The 18,516-nt window shown below is 40.8% G+C and overlaps 1 protein-coding gene across 10 annotated transcripts in view; it reads right to left on the reverse strand.

Annotated features, from left to right (window-relative positions):
- The window catches only part of NF1 (neurofibromin 1), a 393,675-nt gene that overhangs the window by 56,606 nt on the left and 318,553 nt on the right, over positions 1 to 18,516 (reverse strand). For 5 of the 10 annotated variants that reach the window (XM_033922537.1, XM_033922541.1, XM_033922536.1 and 2 more), the window contains 3 exons: positions 15,356 to 15,491; positions 2,894 to 3,051; positions 2,167 to 2,241 (listed from right to left, as the gene is read on the reverse strand). In XM_033922537.1, the coding sequence (XP_033778428.1) occupies positions 2,167 to 2,241; positions 2,894 to 3,051; positions 15,356 to 15,491 (369 nt within the window). The remainder of the gene's footprint in view (positions 1 to 2,166; positions 2,242 to 2,893; positions 3,052 to 15,355; positions 15,492 to 18,516) is intronic. The other 5 variants (XM_033922542.1, XM_033922547.1, XM_033922546.1 and 2 more) reach the window with 1 other exon arrangement.

Raw genomic sequence — 18,516 nt, forward strand, 5'->3', positions numbered from 1 at the left:
CCTTCTCTGTAATTTAGTAAAGTCTTTGGCCAGGAAAACAGATATGTACATCTGTTTGTGTGTATATTTACCCCTCTCGCTCAAGTTCACAGTTTTCTTCTCTCATTCTTTGTATGTACACTCATCAATTGATGTAGGCCCACATTTTCAAGCTTTTCTTGTTTGTTATCATTTTCCACACTGATTTAATTAGAACAGACACAAGCCATACCAATATTTTCTATTCTATGGTTTTACACTGAACTCCAACTGACTTTTGAAGCCTTTTCTACATGCACTCAAGCTTTAATTTAAGGTAAGAACGACGGATTCTAGAAAATGACTTTTCTAAATATAGTTAAAACTGGCTATATTTTCATTCTTTTGTAATGCTTACATGCATCTACAAAACTTACTCAGCAATGGTTCATGTGGTTCTCAAACCACATTCAGAATGGCTAGTGGCTGTTAAATTCAACCTGATCTATACCCCCCTCCAATGAAAACATACATTTATATGCCTGAACTATGAGTCTCAAACCAGCTCATTCAATTTCAGAAGAGATTGCATGCTTTGCAAATTGTGCTGGCTGCCTATTTTTAATAAGATTGCAAGCCACATAAGCATCTGGGAGCTATGTGGTGCCTCTGCAGCTAGAAAAAGCCCAGACTCAGTAAGGCAAGACAGTTGGTTACACCCACACTGAGACCACCACAGGTTCAAGAAAACATTCTCTGTGAAACATGGTAGAGCTCTTCTATACCTTGTGGGCGGGCACTTTTCTGTTTCAATAGACTGCATTATTTAAAATAAATTCTGTTTAAAGAGTTGATTTTTTTTCAGTGGACTTTCTGGTGGTCTGAGTGTGGTTTAAGCTTGCAACAGCAGTCTATGTTTGGATGCATATGTAGACTTTATAAGCTAGTTCCTGATTCAGCCAAAGCTCCATTAATAGCAGATCCACCAACATTGTTTCCAATTTATTTAAATCCTGCAGAGAATCTCAATAGTGCCAAATAAAGCCATGTGCTTTTGTAATGTAAAATTGTACAACAATCTCTCTCTCTATATATATCGGTGTATCTCAGTTTATCCTCCTGAGATTTCAGGTGTGCCACGGTACACCGGGGAGGAGGAGAGGCACCAGCTGACTGCCTACAGGATATGCCTCTTGTGGTGAGAGGCACATCCTGTAGGCAATCAGTGGGCGCCAGCACCTATCCTTCTCTCTGGCCATCTTTCCTTCTGCGCCCCCCTTCCCACTGGCATTTCAGGGCCTGCCTGGAGGGCTTTCACACACACGCGGACATCGACATGATGATGTCATGCATGCGCGTGATGTCATCACAGCGATATCCGCGCACTTCCAGGTGCCTCGAGCCATGGCTCGAGAAAGTTTGTGGGACACTGCTTTCTCTATATATATCTACACATACACAGATATACTGTCCACTGTATATTACTATGTCTACTTGCCTGGTTGCTCTGGATTTCTCCTTACTCCTCAGACACAACTCTAAGCAAGAGCTGTTCCTTAATCAGACTGGTGAGCAAGGAAAAGGGATATCAGGGACTGACAAGCAGACAGTTTAAAAAGGCCTGAAAAAATGTTTTCTATAAAGTTTCAGTCTCCAAATAAAAGGTGCAAATATATGAACCATTCAGCAATATATAGGACTTAGCAGAATTCCATGAAGCTGAAAACTTATGGTTTGTCCCATATTTTGTACAGAACTGAAGCTTTATTGTCATCTGAAGCTCCAGCCTATTTCCAAGTCTAAATTTTTTTCTCCAGGCACTCTATGAACATTGTTACCACTTTAAAAAGCTCACAGGCCATAAAAACCCAGCAGTTGATGCCATTGGTATTCTTCTTTAAAGCAACCTATCCCTGGCTTGCAATGATGCCTGGAAATCCTATTATGTGAAAAATTTGCACTTGCTGTACACCACTGTGGGCGAATTTCTTGAAAAAGGTGGTAAATAAATCTTATAAATACATAAATAGATTTAGTTTGTCTAAAAGCTACCATTAGATGGAGCTAGTTAAAAGCAGAATGCAGTGCAGTGCTGGGGCCATCCCCAAGCAAAGGGCAAAGGTTGAAGGAAGGACTGTTTTACATGCAGTAATTACTAAATGTGTTAACTTGGGTATAAATTAGTAATTTATTTATTCATTTGTTTACCAGGAAAGTGGACTGGAACAAATATCCCGTTTTCAGCCACGCCTAGCCAAAACTTAACAGAGTTACAGCAGCAGTCTATTGAAAACATACAACAACATAAAATTCCTCTCATGTTTGCAGTGGGAAACACAGATGCATTAACATACATATATGTTTTTAAATTGCTGATAAAACAAATCGCATTCATGTTTAATGTGATCCAGAAGATTTTACAATTCAGAGGTCAAATTTCTAAGTGATCATTTCCATTGGATTGCTAAACTTCAGATGTCTATGTCTAAAGGCAGTCAAAGCCTCTGTTGCTTGGAATCCTCTATTGGTCCATAAATAGACTTAAGTAGATGTGATGAAGTAACAAAACAGCTACAGAAGATGTAGAGGAAAGGCCTATGTGCTCACCTCAAGTGACTGAGCTGCGAGAAAGCAACCATTCCACAAAGCTCTGAATTTGTTTTAAGACCAAAGAATTTAAGTATTACCTACACCAGGGGGTGGGTGAATATATTGCATTATCAGCCAAGTTCAATAGCTTCTGGCATTGCAAACGTATTAAAATTGTTCTCTAGACTGCAGTATTTAAAGGATACAATTATAAGTATTTTAGAACATTAGGATAAGGAAAGAACTAATTTTCATTCAAAGGAACACAAAATGAAAGTACTTACCTTTGCCACAGACATCTTTATTACTGTACACTTGCAGTAATAGTAAAAATGTGTGCATTTACCTAAAAGCTTTTTAGTGTTAGCCTGTGATGGCTGCCCCATATCCAGACTCATAGATTTTCGGGTTCGGGGACTAATCTGTCCCACTGTTGGGTAATTTGCAGCAAGATGGATGCCTGAACCCTTTGGGGAAGACCATGGCTGATTTTCCTTCAATGTCCTGCAAAGTGCAGCAAATAAATCAATATATGAGTAGGTTAATGAAAGCATAAATGCTGAAAATTCTTCGCTAATGAAGAGCTCCCTTCATTCTCATTTGCCATTTGGTTGTAAAAGCCATAACACATTTTGCCGGTTTATAGAGTATATTCAAAAAAAGCAGTATGCAAGCAACTGGAGGTCAGAAAAAAACCTTAACAGCATTTGTATGATAAACTGCTAATTTAAAATTACCTGAAGAGGGCTTCCACTGACATCATCGGCAAGATGGCAGCAACAGCCTGAAGCTCCATTTGTGCCCCGCGAATTAAAGTCACTCTATGCAATAAACCCTTAAGGGAATTCAAACAACAGTCTAACAAACAAAGATTCCTACAAAGTGATGAAGTTATGAAGAGAAGTTGACAACAAACTGGAACCTCTTAATTGTTCCATCCAGTAATATATAGATTTCTTGTAAATAATTTTTGTGTAAGTGTACCCTCAGTGAGGTGGTGCAAGCTATCGGGATGCTGGGAAACCCAGAGTTCCAGGCTTAAACACTTGAGTAGGCTCTATTTCAAGACCTACTATGCACCATCATAGGCGTACAATCTGTGCTTTAAATTATAAAGTGCAACACATTCAAAGGTGACACAGTGTTTAAGCCTGGAACTCAGGGTTTCCCAGCATCTCGATAGCTTGTACCACCACACTGAGGGTACACTTACACAAAAAAAATTTTTAATAAATTATTTACAAGAAATCTATATATTACTGGATGGAACAATTAAGAGGTTCAAGTTTGTTGTCAACTTCTCTTCATTACTTCATCACTTTGTAGGGATCTTTGTTTTTTTTTATACCACAAATTAAGGTGTCATTTTCACAGCTCCCCTCAACACCCTTGCATTTACTTTGAAAACGTAACTCTGAGATCTGGTGGTTGACCCTCCCCACGATGCCTCCCCAGTGAAATAAAACAGCATTTTCAGATACCAGGTTGAGAGGATGTAGGGAGGACAACAAGGAACACTGGATTCCAATATGTTACCAAGTGTTGCAAATGATCAGCCAACTTGACAAGAATCGGATGAGTCTGTTGCTTCATACACTACCTCGCCTCTGACTAAGCGGAATACAGTTCATTGATTTCCAGTGGTTAGTGCTCTTTATATGGACAACCTTTTCTGTTAGTCTCATTATATGCTATCTAATATTTATGATAGTTCATTCTTTCCCATTTTATTGAAAAAGCAACTAGATTTTCCAAAATGTTCATTCATTATAGGAAAGAATTTTAATGCAGGAGCAGATTTAGCTTGGGATAGGAAATTGTTCTGGATCGGTAGCATGCTACTCTTTAGCCCCACCTATCCTCATCCAAAAGGCCATATACAGACAAATACCATGCAAGTCTGCCCAGTACTGGCCTTAGTTCTTCAATATTTACTATTATTTTCTGATTCTAGATACTCTGTGTTCATCCCACACTTTTTTGAACTCCTAACTCCTACTCACTTGTAAAGTACCCATGTCTGTTTTATCGTTTCCTCTGTGAGAAATCCCCTAACCCTTATGTCTGTTTTAATTAGATTGTAAGCTCTATTAAGCAGGGATTGTCTCTTACATGTTTAATGTACAACGCCGTGTATGTCTAGCAGTGCTATAGATAAGTAGTAGTAGTAGGATAGTTGGTTAGAATACCTTTTGCTCTCTGAAGCAATGGTCTCAAGGGTGGAGTCAACTAAGACAAAGCATGGTAGACAAAGCATGGTGCTATCATTTGCTCAAAAGGAACCCAAAGCTTTATGGCATATGCCCTTACATTTTAAGAAAGATGAGAATTTTATTTTATTACTAGCTGATGGCCCGGCGTTGCACGGGTATTTAATTATAGCAATAACACTGTAAATGGATTCAAATAAAGATACTTTATAGTGGTGAATGAAATTATTTTTTTACAGCTTTATAAAAAGTACAATATTCAAATTATAATGTGAAATATTTGACAAAATGAATACAATACAACTAACACAAAACTTGATTAGAAACAACATTTTTAGTTTCACCTCCAGGAGCAAGAACATATAAATTCTTGGGTGAAGAGACCCCCAGAACATATCACCCCAGGTAGTGAGGGATCTGCATACCAAGTTTCGTTCAAATCGGTCAAGCCGTTTTTGAATTACTGTGAGAATGGCAGCTTTTTACATTTTTTCCATTGACATGAATGGTTGAAATCTGATTTTCTGTTTGTAGCTCCGCCCACGTGTGCAGGTGGGCCGCGAGACCCCCAGAACATATCACCCCAGGTAGTGAGGGATCTGCATACCAAGTTTTGTTCAAATCGGTCAAGCCGTTTTTGAATTACTGTGAGAATGGCAGCTTTTTACTTTTTTTCCATTGACATAAATGGGTGAAATCTGATGTTCTGTTTGTAGCTCCGCCCACGTGTGCAGGTGGGCCGCGAGACCCCCAGAACATATCACCCCAGGTAGTGAGGGATCTGCATACAAAGTTTCGTTCAAATCAGTCAAGCCGTTTTTGATTTACTGTGAGAATGGCAGCTGTTTACATTTTTTCCATTGACATGAATGGGTGAAATCTGATTTTATGTTTGTAGCTCCGCCCACGTGTGCAGGTGGGCCGCGAGACCCCCAGAACATATCACCCCAGGTAGTGAGGGATCGGCATACCAAGTTTCGTTCAAAGCGGTCAAGCCGTTTTTGCGTGATCGCGGCACATACACACACACACACATACATACATACATACCTCCGATTTTATATATATAGATTTATATACCACTTATAGCATCAGTGGATTACACTTTAGCAATCAAGCATTTTTCCCTATCTGTCCTGGTGGGCTCATACTCTACCTAATATACCTGGGACAATGAGGGATTAAGGGCTAGATTCACTAAAGTCAGTGATTGTCGCTAAATCTATTTTCACAGGTTTAGCGACAATCGCTACTAACCGACCCAATTCACTAAAAGACCCACCGCGTGTATTTCCACACAATCGCCTATTTTTCGATCCGATCCAACCAGGGCTGTGGAGTTGGAATCGAGGAGTCGGAGACAATTTTGGGTACTGGAGTCGGAGTCGTGGGTACCAGAAACTGAGGAGTCGGAGTCGAAGGATTTATCTACCAACTCCACAGCCCTGGATCTAACCCATACAAATTAGTAAAACCCCATGCAAAATAGAAGAGCAATTGATTCACTTACATCGCTTGGCTATTTAGCATCAGGTTTTACCAATCCTAAAACCCAATTACTGTGTTACTGACAGGTCTGCCTTGGCTTTTTTTCACACACACAAAATATCTGTCCCAACGACCCCTGACAATTGCCCCCCCCCAACAAACACGGCAACCCACCCAAACCTAAAACAAATGGTACGAGGGATGCCCACTCCCTCCTGCCACTGGAGGCCCCCTCCCCGTACCTTAAAAGTTAGGAGCAGGTGGTGCTGAAAATACCTCTGGCTTCTCCTCTCTTGCCAATGACACTGGGCCATAGGCCCCTCCCCTCACATGATGCACCAGGGAGGTGCCTAAGGCCCTGATTGGCTCAGATGCCTTAGGCCCCTCCCAAAAGAGGAGCCCAAGGCATCTGAGCCAATCAGAGCCTAAGGCCCCTCCTCGTGTATTTCATGATGAGGGCCCCAGTGTTGTCAGCGAGAGAGGAGCAGGAGGTGTTTTCAGTTTCTCCTGCTCCCAACTTTTAAGGTACAGGGCACAGGGGCCTGGAGGGGGATCTTTTTTCAGGGGGGAGGGAGGAGGGGGGAATGGGCATCTTCGTGGCAGGAGGGAGTAGCATCCCTCCTGCCTTTTTTCGGAAGAGGGGGGAGGGAGTGGGCACCTTCATGGCAGGAGGGTGTAGGAATCCCTCCTGCCATCTTTATGGGGTTCAGGGGGGGATGGTGGCTTGGGGGTGCTAGCGTGGGGGAAGCTTTTTTTAACACATGCACATCTGTGCCATTAAAAAAAACAGAAGCCCTAACAGCAGTGAGAGGAGGCTGCTTTCCCTGTCAGTGCTGTTAGGGCTCCACGCATGTGTCAGTCACTCACTGAGCGATTGAATCGTTTGCATGCAAATGATTTGCACTTCTGTGAATGCAAACTTGATAGTGAATCAATCGCTCTTGGAAAATCGGCCAGAGAATCGGCCAACAGCGATTGAGTCACTATCTTTAGTGAATTTAGCCCTAAGTGACTTGCCTAGGGTCACAAGGAGCAGTGTGGGATTTGAACCCACCACCTAAGGGTGCTGAGGCTGTAGCTCTAACCACTGTGCCAAACACTTTTAATATGAAATGGGAAGAATACAACAAATTAAAATCAATAATAAAACACCTGGAAAGCAGTATTATGGGGGTGAAATAATAACTTATTTACAAAGCCAAAAAACAGAAAATCAGTGCTGGGTAGTAACTAGTTACTGTAATTAGTTACATTTTAGGTATCAATGTAACTAGTTACTTTATTTTAGCAACTACTAACAAAATTTGCAAGTTACTTTTACATTACTGTTTACATAACATGCAGAACAATTGATGACAAATTTCCATTCATGCTATTTTACTCATTAAGCCTCCAATTCAACTCGTTTCTCTTGCCTTGCCAGATGGATCAGAATCCCTGCCAAAGAAACAGCAAACTTTGGCTGCTTCATCAAACAGTAACAGGGGCATCATTGTATCACAGAAAAGTGTCAATGAGCTCATCACAAATTTTATTATGGCATGCAAGTCTTCTCAGTGGTCGAGTCACCAGAATTCATTCAGCTGGTCACTGGTCTTCATCCAGGCAAACCCGTATTGACTCGCAAGGCTCATACTGGACACATTAAGGACCAGAATCATAAGATAATAGATGACCTTCAGAATAAGCTGTCGCTTGTGACTGAAGTCTGCACAACAGCCGACATATGGACCTCTTACAACAGAAACTTTTTTTTAGTTACCGTACACTGGATCGAGATCAGCACATTAGAACAAAAGACTGCAGCATTGGCATGTTCACGCTTGCGAGGATGGCATACTTTCAACCTGATTGCATCCACACTCGAGAAGATCCATCCCAAATTTTGTTATCACTGGCAAAGTTCTCTGCACAATTACTAACAATGAATCAAACTTTGTTAAGGCGTTCAAGGCATTCTCAGAGATAGAAACAACGGTCGTAGAACCAACACAAGTTGGGCCCTCACAAATTGACAATGGAGAGGTGAACTTCACAAACATTGCAGACATCCAAGACAACCAAACAGATGCACTTCCATCTCATCATCATTGTAGTACCCACACAATGAACTTGAATGCTATGTTTGATTCAGAAGGGGCAAATGAAGATGCAAATTATAAGAAGTTAAGCTGTAAAACCTTGGCAAAATGCAATACCCTCTGGAACAAGTGCAGTAAAAGTCCATAGGCAGCTGAAATAGTGTACAAAACTTCTGAAACTACACTTGCTGTACCAAATGTCACTAGATGGAATTCATTCTGTTATGCTGTTGGCAAAGTGTATTCTATTGTGGAGAAGAAGTCTGAAACTATGCTCAATGACATCTGTGAGAAGCTTTCCCTAACAGATTTCCGCTCAAATGAAATTGCTTTCATGGCAGAGTATATTGGTGATGAAACCGATTGCTATGTCACAGGATACGCTGCAGGCTGAAGACTAGTGTTTCATGGGATGAGTTCTGCCGATTTCTTCCCTGTGCGCACATCTTTTATTTATTTTATTTAGATTTTTAACCCGTCCTCCCAGTAGCTCAGAACGGTTTACAAGTAAACATTCACAATGGAGTGAATTGGACATACAAGATTATACAGTAGATTTAAATACTTGGACATACGAGACTGTGCAGCAGTTTAGATATAGGGACTATACAGCAAATTAAGAACAGTAAGTTAAATATAAGTAGTTTAGTTCAGGCCTTCACTCTAATTTCTCTGTGGAGTGACGATGTTCCCAAATGGACTTTATTTGAAAGTATCAAAGTTCCAAAGGTACACTAAAATCATCCACATAAAATAATTCCATCCACATAAAAGTAAATCATCCACATAAGAGCCTTAAAGGACCTAGTCCGCTAGGGATACAGGACCCAACAAGCAGTGTCTCACTTCCGGTTCACCACACAATTGTTTCCCACGTACACACCTTTATAGGACCCCCAGGGACCCCTGAAGAAGACTTTTTGTCGAAACGCGGACCGTGTTGGGTCGTCACTCCACAGAGTTTTTTTGGTTTACTCTGGATTTTCTTCTTTGTGGATATTTTGGGGTCAATTCCTTTTGTTTTTTGCTTCACTCTAATTTGCCAGCCCATTTGTTGATGCTCTAATGAATGGAATCATTAAGCGCTTTTGTCCACTTGAAGCTAAGGATGATTTGATAGTAGCAAGTATTTCACATCCACAATTCAAGCTGCGCTGGATCCAGTCAGATGCTGCCAGAGCTCATGCCAAATACTTGCTGATGCAAACAATGCAGGCTCAGGCTGATGCTGCAAACACAACTCCTAATGCAGCACCATCTTCCAGTGAAGACACCAGCTTCTTCTACTTCTATGCTTGCTTCTGTGTGCAATAAAAACTAGACCTCTTCTTGAATGATGCTGCATGTGATATATCCAGTCTACCGCGCAATCCAAATATTAAAAAGAAAAAAAAAAAAGAATTGCCATACTGGAACAGACTACAGGTCCATCAAGCCCAGTACCCTGTTTCCAACAGTGGCCAACCCAGGTCCCAATGAAGTGTTTATTCTGAAGAATGCAAGCCTTCCATCAAGCGCACTAGTGGAGAGACTCTTCAGCATCGGTGGACAGATTCTTACAACATGCAGGAATAGTTAGACCAAAGAGCATTTTGAAATGCTTTTAATGTTCAGAGCCAATAAGAAACTCATTTGAAAATAAAGTACTTGTTGTAATGTTCATATAGTTATAATAAACAAAGTAACTATTAACTACCTAGTTGATTATTGATAGTAACTACATTTAGGGCTTCTTTTACTAAGCTGCAATAGTGGTTTTAGCATGCGCTTAGTGCGCGCAGAATTGCCACGCACACTAGACGCTAACGCCAGCATTGAGCTGGCGTTAGTTCTAGCCGCGTAGCATGCGCTAAAATTCTGTGCGCGCTAAAAACGCTATCGCAGCTTAGTAAAAGGAGCCCTTAATGAAGAGTAACTGAAATCAGTAACTAGTTACTTTATATCTCATGTAACTAGTAATGGTAATTACTTACTTGTTTACAGTAACTAGCACAGCACTGAAATTAAATAGACAGATTTTATAGCTTACAGAGCAGTTAAATAAAGCACAGCAGTTGTCCTGTAATTTAACATCAGTAAATAAATAATATTATCAATTGCAAAATTCTTTGAATATGTCAATTCATCAACAAACTCAAAACTTCCTGAATTTTGGAAGTCGTTGCTTTTTTAAATTTGGAAATAGGATGGGCACATGTTTGGCACATTTGGTCAGAACAGATCAAGGACCTCACTTTATTCCTCTTATAAGAGACCCAGGAGGGAATAAGATACCAAAAACACCTTCATTGATACAATGATACACAATAATTATAAATATATGCAGCAGGTGATGCTTTTTTGTCTACCCAAAACTTTTTCAGGATTTACAGGTACCTACTCTGACAGAGGAGCATCTGGATTTATTAAATGTGCTCATCCACTCCAAAGAAATTGAACATGCAATCTCATATACTTGTATAGTGACAATGAAAAACCTGCCCATAGAGTTTTATCGCATTTTAGATTGCCACCTTACTCCGACCTTAATGGTGGTTTACCCAGAGGCTTTAATGAAAGGGCCATTTCTAGACCCCATGAGAGGGGCCATGGTGATACCTATCATAAAACCAGGAAGAGACCTACAATTAATTGATTCTTATGCACGATTAGCTTTGTTGAATGTAGATGTTAAAATTTATGCAATGCTTTTGGCACACAGAATGCTAGATATTTTGCCCAAACTGATAGGTCCTCATCAAATAGAATTTATTGTACCTACTAGTGCTGCCCGATTCAAATCGATTCACCGATTCACTTCAAATGAATCAGTTCAAATTGATTCATTTGCACAAAAAATCATCAAACTCACTGATCCAAAGTCGGCCCCCTTGAGACCTGCTCGCATTAGGGCTTTCCCTCTGCTGCAGTCGCCGGAGTCCTTCATCTAATGTAACTTCTGGTTTTGCGAAACCGGAAGTTACATCAGAAGAAAGGACGTTGCCATGCGCCTGTGTGAGTGTGTGATCAGCGGTGGCGGCGGCAACTTGCAAGCACATTGATTTTTTAATAGTGGTTGGCTCGTTCCTGAAAGCATTTCTCCTCTCCTCCCGAGTCCCTGCATCTAACTTTCAGTGTAAGTAAAGGATCTCTCTGCTGCATTGCGCTCTTCTTTTCCTGAGGGGGAAGCTAAGGCCCTTTCTTTAGGCAAGCTGAGAATTGAGGGGGGCTGGGAAAGGAGAATATGGGGCCTATTTCTTTGGGGATGCTCTGGGCCTGGGGAAGCTGAGAATCAGGGGATCTGGGAAGGGGGAATATGGGGGACTCTTTCTTTGGGGATGCTCTGGGAAAGCTGAGAACCAGGGAGGGGGAATATGGGGCCTATTTCTTTGGACCTGGGGAAGCTGAGAATCGGGGGGATAGGGAAGGGGAATATGGGGACTCTTTCTTTGGGGATGTTCTGAGGAAGCTGAGAATCGGGGCGGGAGGGCTGGGGAGGGGGAATATGGTAGTGCTGCCCAATTTCCTTGATATTGCCTTATTTAAATAAAATGTTTAAACTTAAAAAGCTGTGTCATTGAAAATCGAATCGAATCGAAATATTTTTCACTGAATCAGGCAGCACTAGTACATACACATTTATCACATGTTATACACTAGTCATCCCAGCTTCCTCAATTTACAATGTCACATTTTCTTCATGACAGAATTCCTCCAATTTTTACTCGTACATATTTTGTATATTCACACTCACACCTCTTTTTACGTGCCAGTCTATTCTTTTCTCATAATGGCACCACGTTTACTTTCATTTTGTCTGCACTATCCATTTACATTATCAGGCACCCCACTGCCGACACATGACGTCATCACATTGTTTAATCATAAACTGTCTTTTCCTGCGGCGTCTTTTCATTATTGCTACGAGCATTTCACTGAGCAGCCTTATTAACAGGAGAGAGTTTTTTCGCCTGTGCGCCAAGGTAAGCTTTTTCATTTCTAGCTCTCCGGCTTATGTCATATATGCTTTTTAATTCTATCGACGTTATGCTTGCTCCGATGTTCAGCTGCGAGTTACAGTATATTTTAGCCTGCTCTGCATAGCGACCTCAGTCACAGCCTTCCACTCTCTGTCTCCTACAATGCTTGGTTTTTATGCCCGCATCGCCATGATATCCATATCAGTGTCAGCTATCAGCTATAGTTAGGTTTCCTCAGAGCAGTTTTAATATTTTAATTTTTTGCTATGGTTCTCCCCTGGGCACCTCAGCGCATTTTGTCTCGTGCTGTTGGCCCTCTCTTTTGTTTTATGTTTGCGGAGTTAGCTACAGTCAGGTCTCCTACGCAATATTTTAAATAAATTAATACTCTATATCCCGCTGTTGTCTGCCCTTAAGGCATCTCAGGTTTTTTGTTTCATGCCATTAGTCTGTTTCGGTTTGGTTTACGAGCATAATTCATTCCAGAAGCATGCTCGTAAACCAAATTGCTCGTATATCAAAGCAAGTTTCCCCATAGGAAGTAAGGGAAACTGCTTTGATTGGTTCCACCTCCTCCTCCCCCCCCCCTTGAGGAATCCGACGGTGTTCCAAACCCCTCCCCGCGATCCAGCTTCCCCCCCCTGCGAACCGGCATCCCCCCCCGCTCGCGTTGCCCCCCCCTCCATCGCGATCCTACTTTCCCCCCTCCCGAGCAGTCAATGATACCCTTTACCCAACTTGGCACCAGTGCCGGTGCCCGAAGATCCTCCCTCTTCTGGCACGGCTGGGCGGTGCGTCGGAGATCCTCCTTCTTCTGGGCTGGGCTGGCTTTGAGCATTTGCGCACGCTCAAAGCCTTCTGGTCTCGCTCTCTCCGAGATTGAGAGCGAGACCAGAAGGCTTTGAGCAAGCGCAAATGCTCAAAGCCAGTCCAGCCCAGCCCAGACCAGAAGGAGGAGGATCTCCAACGCACCGCCCAGCCCAGGCCGCGCCAGAAGAGGGAGGATCTTCGGGCACCGGCACTGGTGCCAAGTCGGGTAAAGGGTGTCATTGACTGCTCGGGGGTGGGGGGGGAAGTAGGATCGCGGTGGAGGGGGAGCAATGCAAGGGGGGGGGAAGTAGGATCGCGGTGGAGGTGGGGCAATGCAAGTGGGGGGGGATGCCGGATCACTGGGGGATGCCGGATCGCCAGGGGGGGGGCGCTCGTACTGCGAGGCAAGCTCGGTTTACGAGGCACCAAGTTTGCGAATGTTTTGCTCGTCTTGCAAAACACTCGCAAACTGGTGTACTCGTAAACCGAGGTACCACTGTATTCTGGTATGTATGTTGTTTCTAGCAGTGCACCTTTTTATCACATAAGGACTATTAGCCACTTATAATCAGGTTTACTGCTCACACGGTTTTTTATTTTCTAATTTTTATTTTTCTGCCCTTTCTTGCAACTTCATTGGTCTTTTTATTTCCATTCATATTCTATCTTTATTATGGATACTTATCTTTTACCACATTTTCATCACTTCATGCTTCTTCACTACGTTTTTTCATCTGCACACTTTTGGCCAGACACCTCAGCATTATATTTTCCCACCTGCGTGGTATTCTTCACACACGCCAATTCACCATTAGTATAGCACATTCTTCATATTTCATGCTTTATATTTCACAACATTACATTCTTTCTTAGGACCTCTGATGAAGAAAGTCTTCTTCGAAACACGGACTGTGTCGGGTCCGATACGCTTTACATCAAAAACCTATCTTTGGATTAATTTTATTTTTATATTCTTAATGTTATTAATGTTGATTTTAAAATTTATTGACATATTTTTAATTGAATAAAATCTCCTGCACCTTGTACATTCCCTGAAGTTTTGGGTTGTTTTTGACTACATTACTAACATTTTCAACCAGATTGAACGTTGGATGTTATCGTTCAGGCTGAAACTAAACCCGGACAAAACAAAATTTTTTCTAGCCACCCCCAAGGAAAAAATCAAAAACACCACAATTCATCTGAAAGGAATGACCTTCCCCCTAGAACCCACCTTAAAAATACTGGGAGTCATCCTAGACAAAAACCTATCCTTAGAAAACAACACAGACCTCATTGTCAGGAAATGTTTCATGGTACTTTGGAAACTTCGTACCATAAAAAAATTCTTCAATGACACCTCCTTCCGCCTACTAGTACAATCCTCCATTCTCAGCATTCTGGACTACTGCAACATTATCTATCTGAGCGCCACAAAGAAAACCACCAGGAGACTAAAAACGATCCAAAACACCGCCATTCGCCTCATCTATGGCCTGAAGAAATGGGAACACATCTCCCCATACTACAACCAACTTCACTGGCTGCAATTCGAATCCAGAGTTCTTTTCAAATTCGCATGCATATGCTACAAATCGATAAATGGTCTTTCGCCAAGATACATCACTCCCCACTTAAATCTTCACTGCACCAACAAGAAATCCCGCAGAATTCAGCTGTTCGCATACCCTTCGCCAAAGCTTTGTCAACTCAAAAGATTCCTTGATAAAACCCTCGCCTTCCAAGCAGCCAAGATGAACCCATGGCTAGCCCAAATGATACTCGAGGCCCCCACCTACCTCGACTTCAGAAAATCACTCAAAACCCACCTTTTCAGCAAACAAAACCCTTAACTGACCCTTCAGATAATCTCAAGGCCCCCTACCCGACTCTTCTCCTTCACGATAGCTCCTATCTCCCCCTGCTTCTCCTTCCCACTTCCTTCAAGTCTGACCAAATCTGTTGTAAATCCGATTAATTTGCTGTAATTCTGCCCTCTTCATCTACGAAGTTGGCTAAACTTGTTGTAAATTTCCCTTTTCATCTGCCAAGTTTTGGCTACAGTTGTTGTAAATCCTATAAATTTGTTGTAAATCTACAAGTCTATGCGGATCCTAATCTAATTTAATGTAAACCGCCTAGAACTCGCTGGGTATGGCGGTATATAAGAATAAAATTATTATTATTATTATTATTATTAATGCTGTTTCATATTAATATGTTTAGCAATGACAATAAAGATATTCAAATAGAAACTTACCTGTAGCTCATGTCACTGTGATGCATGGGATATGTATCCATAGGAACATTTTCCAGTGAAATATCTGTCAGCAAGAGAGATTTCCTGTGCTTTAGGCTGCAGCGACTTCTGACCTCTTCAGACACTGTAAGTAAAGCTAAACATACAAAACCAATTTTCTGCCTGATAGGTTTCTGTATAAAATATTCCATTTAGGTCTTTGATATTACACACTCAAATATGAATCACACTTTGTAATATGTATAGAACAGCAATGCAAAGGATACCTCTTCACTATATTCCAATGCAAACCAAATTCACAAAGGAATTTTACCACTACCACCATCATTTCCTAATTTTACCCAATAAGGCCCCAAATTCCATCCAAATCCATATACAAATAGCAGATTTATCATTGATACAGATTTTCTCTTTGGCTCTGAATTGATTTTAATTTCCAAAAATTCTCCCATTTTCCACTTGTGAAAAATTCTTAACAGACTAATCTAGAGAAGTGTATTATATTAGCCTGCCAGCTGATGGAAACAGAGAATAAAAAAGCTCAAAAGTTGACCTCACTCCCTTTATGGAAAGTTTGCTGCAGCATTCAGCTCTTTAGTAACTTATGTCACAACTAAGACAATCAAAGGCAATTGTTTTAGTTTGGTTTTGGCCTTCCAAACCACCACCAAAATGAACCCATTTTTTGGAAAAAAAGATTCTGATTTTGTTTACGTGAACTCCTGTGCCCTTGAGTGAGTTCACTGGCCCTCTTAAACTTGCAAATCTTGCTAGAATGAGCCAAGGTAATTGTTGGCTTAACATGTCTTGAAATACCATTTTGCCTTTTGGGACACATCAACTAAACAATATTCAAGATGTAGAAGGAACTAAACAGGGTTGTTTAAAGTACTAGCACAAAAAGTAAAGGTAAATGCATATTTTGATACTAGAGTAAAAGTATAATGAAAACCAGTTAAAAATTTACTCAAGTAAAAAGTGCCTAAAATAATACTTTTTGAGTAAAAAGTAAAAATATCGCAACCACAATGTTTGTTCATCAAGAATTGCTACCAGCTTTAGCTTCATCTCCACTTTAAAGTGACCCAACTCATCTAACCAGTTCAAACACAGGCAACACCACTGTTCTTATAGGCTATATTCACTGAAGAGAAAAATTTAAGATGAAATGATCCGCTGTTTGCATGACAAGGTTGCAATAACAAAATCCTGTTCCCAGTTTTGCTTTTTCATTTGATTTACTGAGGAACTGTCATCTACATCTCCCTTCCATTTTTTATTTTTAACTGCAAGCATCAAATGTAACTAGGTAAAAATAATAAACTGGCAAAATTATTACTTCAGTAAAAGTAAAAAATGTTATTCTGTATTTCTTTACAAGTAAAGTATCAAAACTTTTACTTAAGTACAGTAATTAGGTACATTTACTTAGTTACTATATAACACTGGAACTAAGTATCTAGAAACTTCTCAAAGGTAGCCTATTGGTCATCTCTGCCTTAGCTAACATTGAATTCCATCCTTACTAAAGGAAGAGGGAAGGCCTGACACTTTTATCACTGGGATTCTATATTCAGGAGGACAGAGCTAGGTACAGGTTTATCCTCTTAGAAATTAATTGAAGACATTGAGAAGACTGACCTGGTTTATCATGATTTTACTATAGAACAGATTCCTCAGAGTAGCACTGGCTCCCATGTTTTACATCCATGCGGCTTTGCCAAGAAGGAGCCCTGTCATTGTGCAAGTGAAGAACTGAGAATGTCACTGCCAACATCTCTAGAAGGGCTGGCTACCTCTGAATAGATGGTATGCTGCTCAACCACTTAAGCAGGAGTAGTTTTTTTGTTTTTAAACTTAATCCAGTTAAGGCTACTAAACCAGGGCCTTACCAATTCACAGAGCCTCCCAAACATTCTGCTCCAAATCTAAAGGTCAGCCAGGTGGTAAGAAGTGGCATTTGCTGAATGTACTCTAACCATTAGCAAGGGAACCCACAGTTCCAAGGAGTAGGTCACAGTGAGGAAAAAGAAAAATCAATCAAACTGATTGTTGCCTCATAAAGGAAGCCCCCTCCCCTCCTGAACTTTGCTGTATAAAATTTTGTATATTTGTTTTACTTTTCTTACATTTTATGTGATTTTGTTGTAATCTACCTAGAATTATACAGAGAATAGAAATCTAGAAAATAATAAAATAGCTGCTGCACTAGTCTACTTGAATGCTGCAGGTTTGAGCTTTTTTCTCTGCTTCTATCTGCTGGCAGAGGACATAAGCCATTTGACTGAATGGGCCAGGCATGTACCAAAAGGAATGCTTTATTTTATCACAAGTTTTAGAGTCCATTCCTTTAATTTACTGGATACTAAGACAGATTAAAAGAGATCTTCATAAATGAGACAGTGGAGGAAATGTTCTGATGTGTTTACCCAAGAAGATTATGTATTGGCTTTGGCAGGACATAAAAATCTGTTAGTGATCACTAAGACCACAAAAATTTTTTTTTGATAAGATAAGATAAGATTGATAAGATTGCTGCAGCTCCTTCAGGGTCTAAGGAGTTGTTTACAACTTTTTGGTAATTCCTGCCATAAATAGGAATAGATTTCCAACTTGTGACCAGTTTGCAGATTATTTCCTGGCAAAGTCAACTGAGTTGAATAATTGGTTCAGAAAGATAACATGAATATTGTTGAAGTGTGGACCAAGTTTTTGCCAATCAGTACTGTAAATGTGGTTTAAGCCATTGAGTCCGTGAGTACTTCCAATAGCTTTTGAATGTGTTCGCTGGTGGCGCTGAAATCGTTAAAGACTGAGATTACCCAGTCTTTGGCTACATGTTTTGTGCCCGATATATTAAAGCAGGCTGCAGTTTGTCCTCTTCTTAAAGGTCCATCTCTTGATATTGCAAGGATGGAACACTTTTGCCCTATTCTGAATCTTAGATTTATGTCTGAAGTTTTGGAGAAAGTTGTGTTACAGCAATTAGAGGGTTTTGTTCTCTCTCAAAGTTGTTTAGATGATTTTCAATTTGGATTCTGACTGGGACACAGTACTGGCACTAGTAGTGTCTTGATCCTGCAATTGGATCTAAGCAGTGCTTTTGATTTGGTGGATCACGGCCTATTGTTAAACTGCTTAGATTCAATCGGGATCAGTGG

Source organism: Geotrypetes seraphini, chromosome 15, assembly GCF_902459505.1.
Source record: "Geotrypetes seraphini chromosome 15, aGeoSer1.1, whole genome shotgun sequence".
NCBI classification, from domain to species: Eukaryota; Metazoa; Chordata; class Amphibia; order Gymnophiona; family Dermophiidae; genus Geotrypetes; species Geotrypetes seraphini.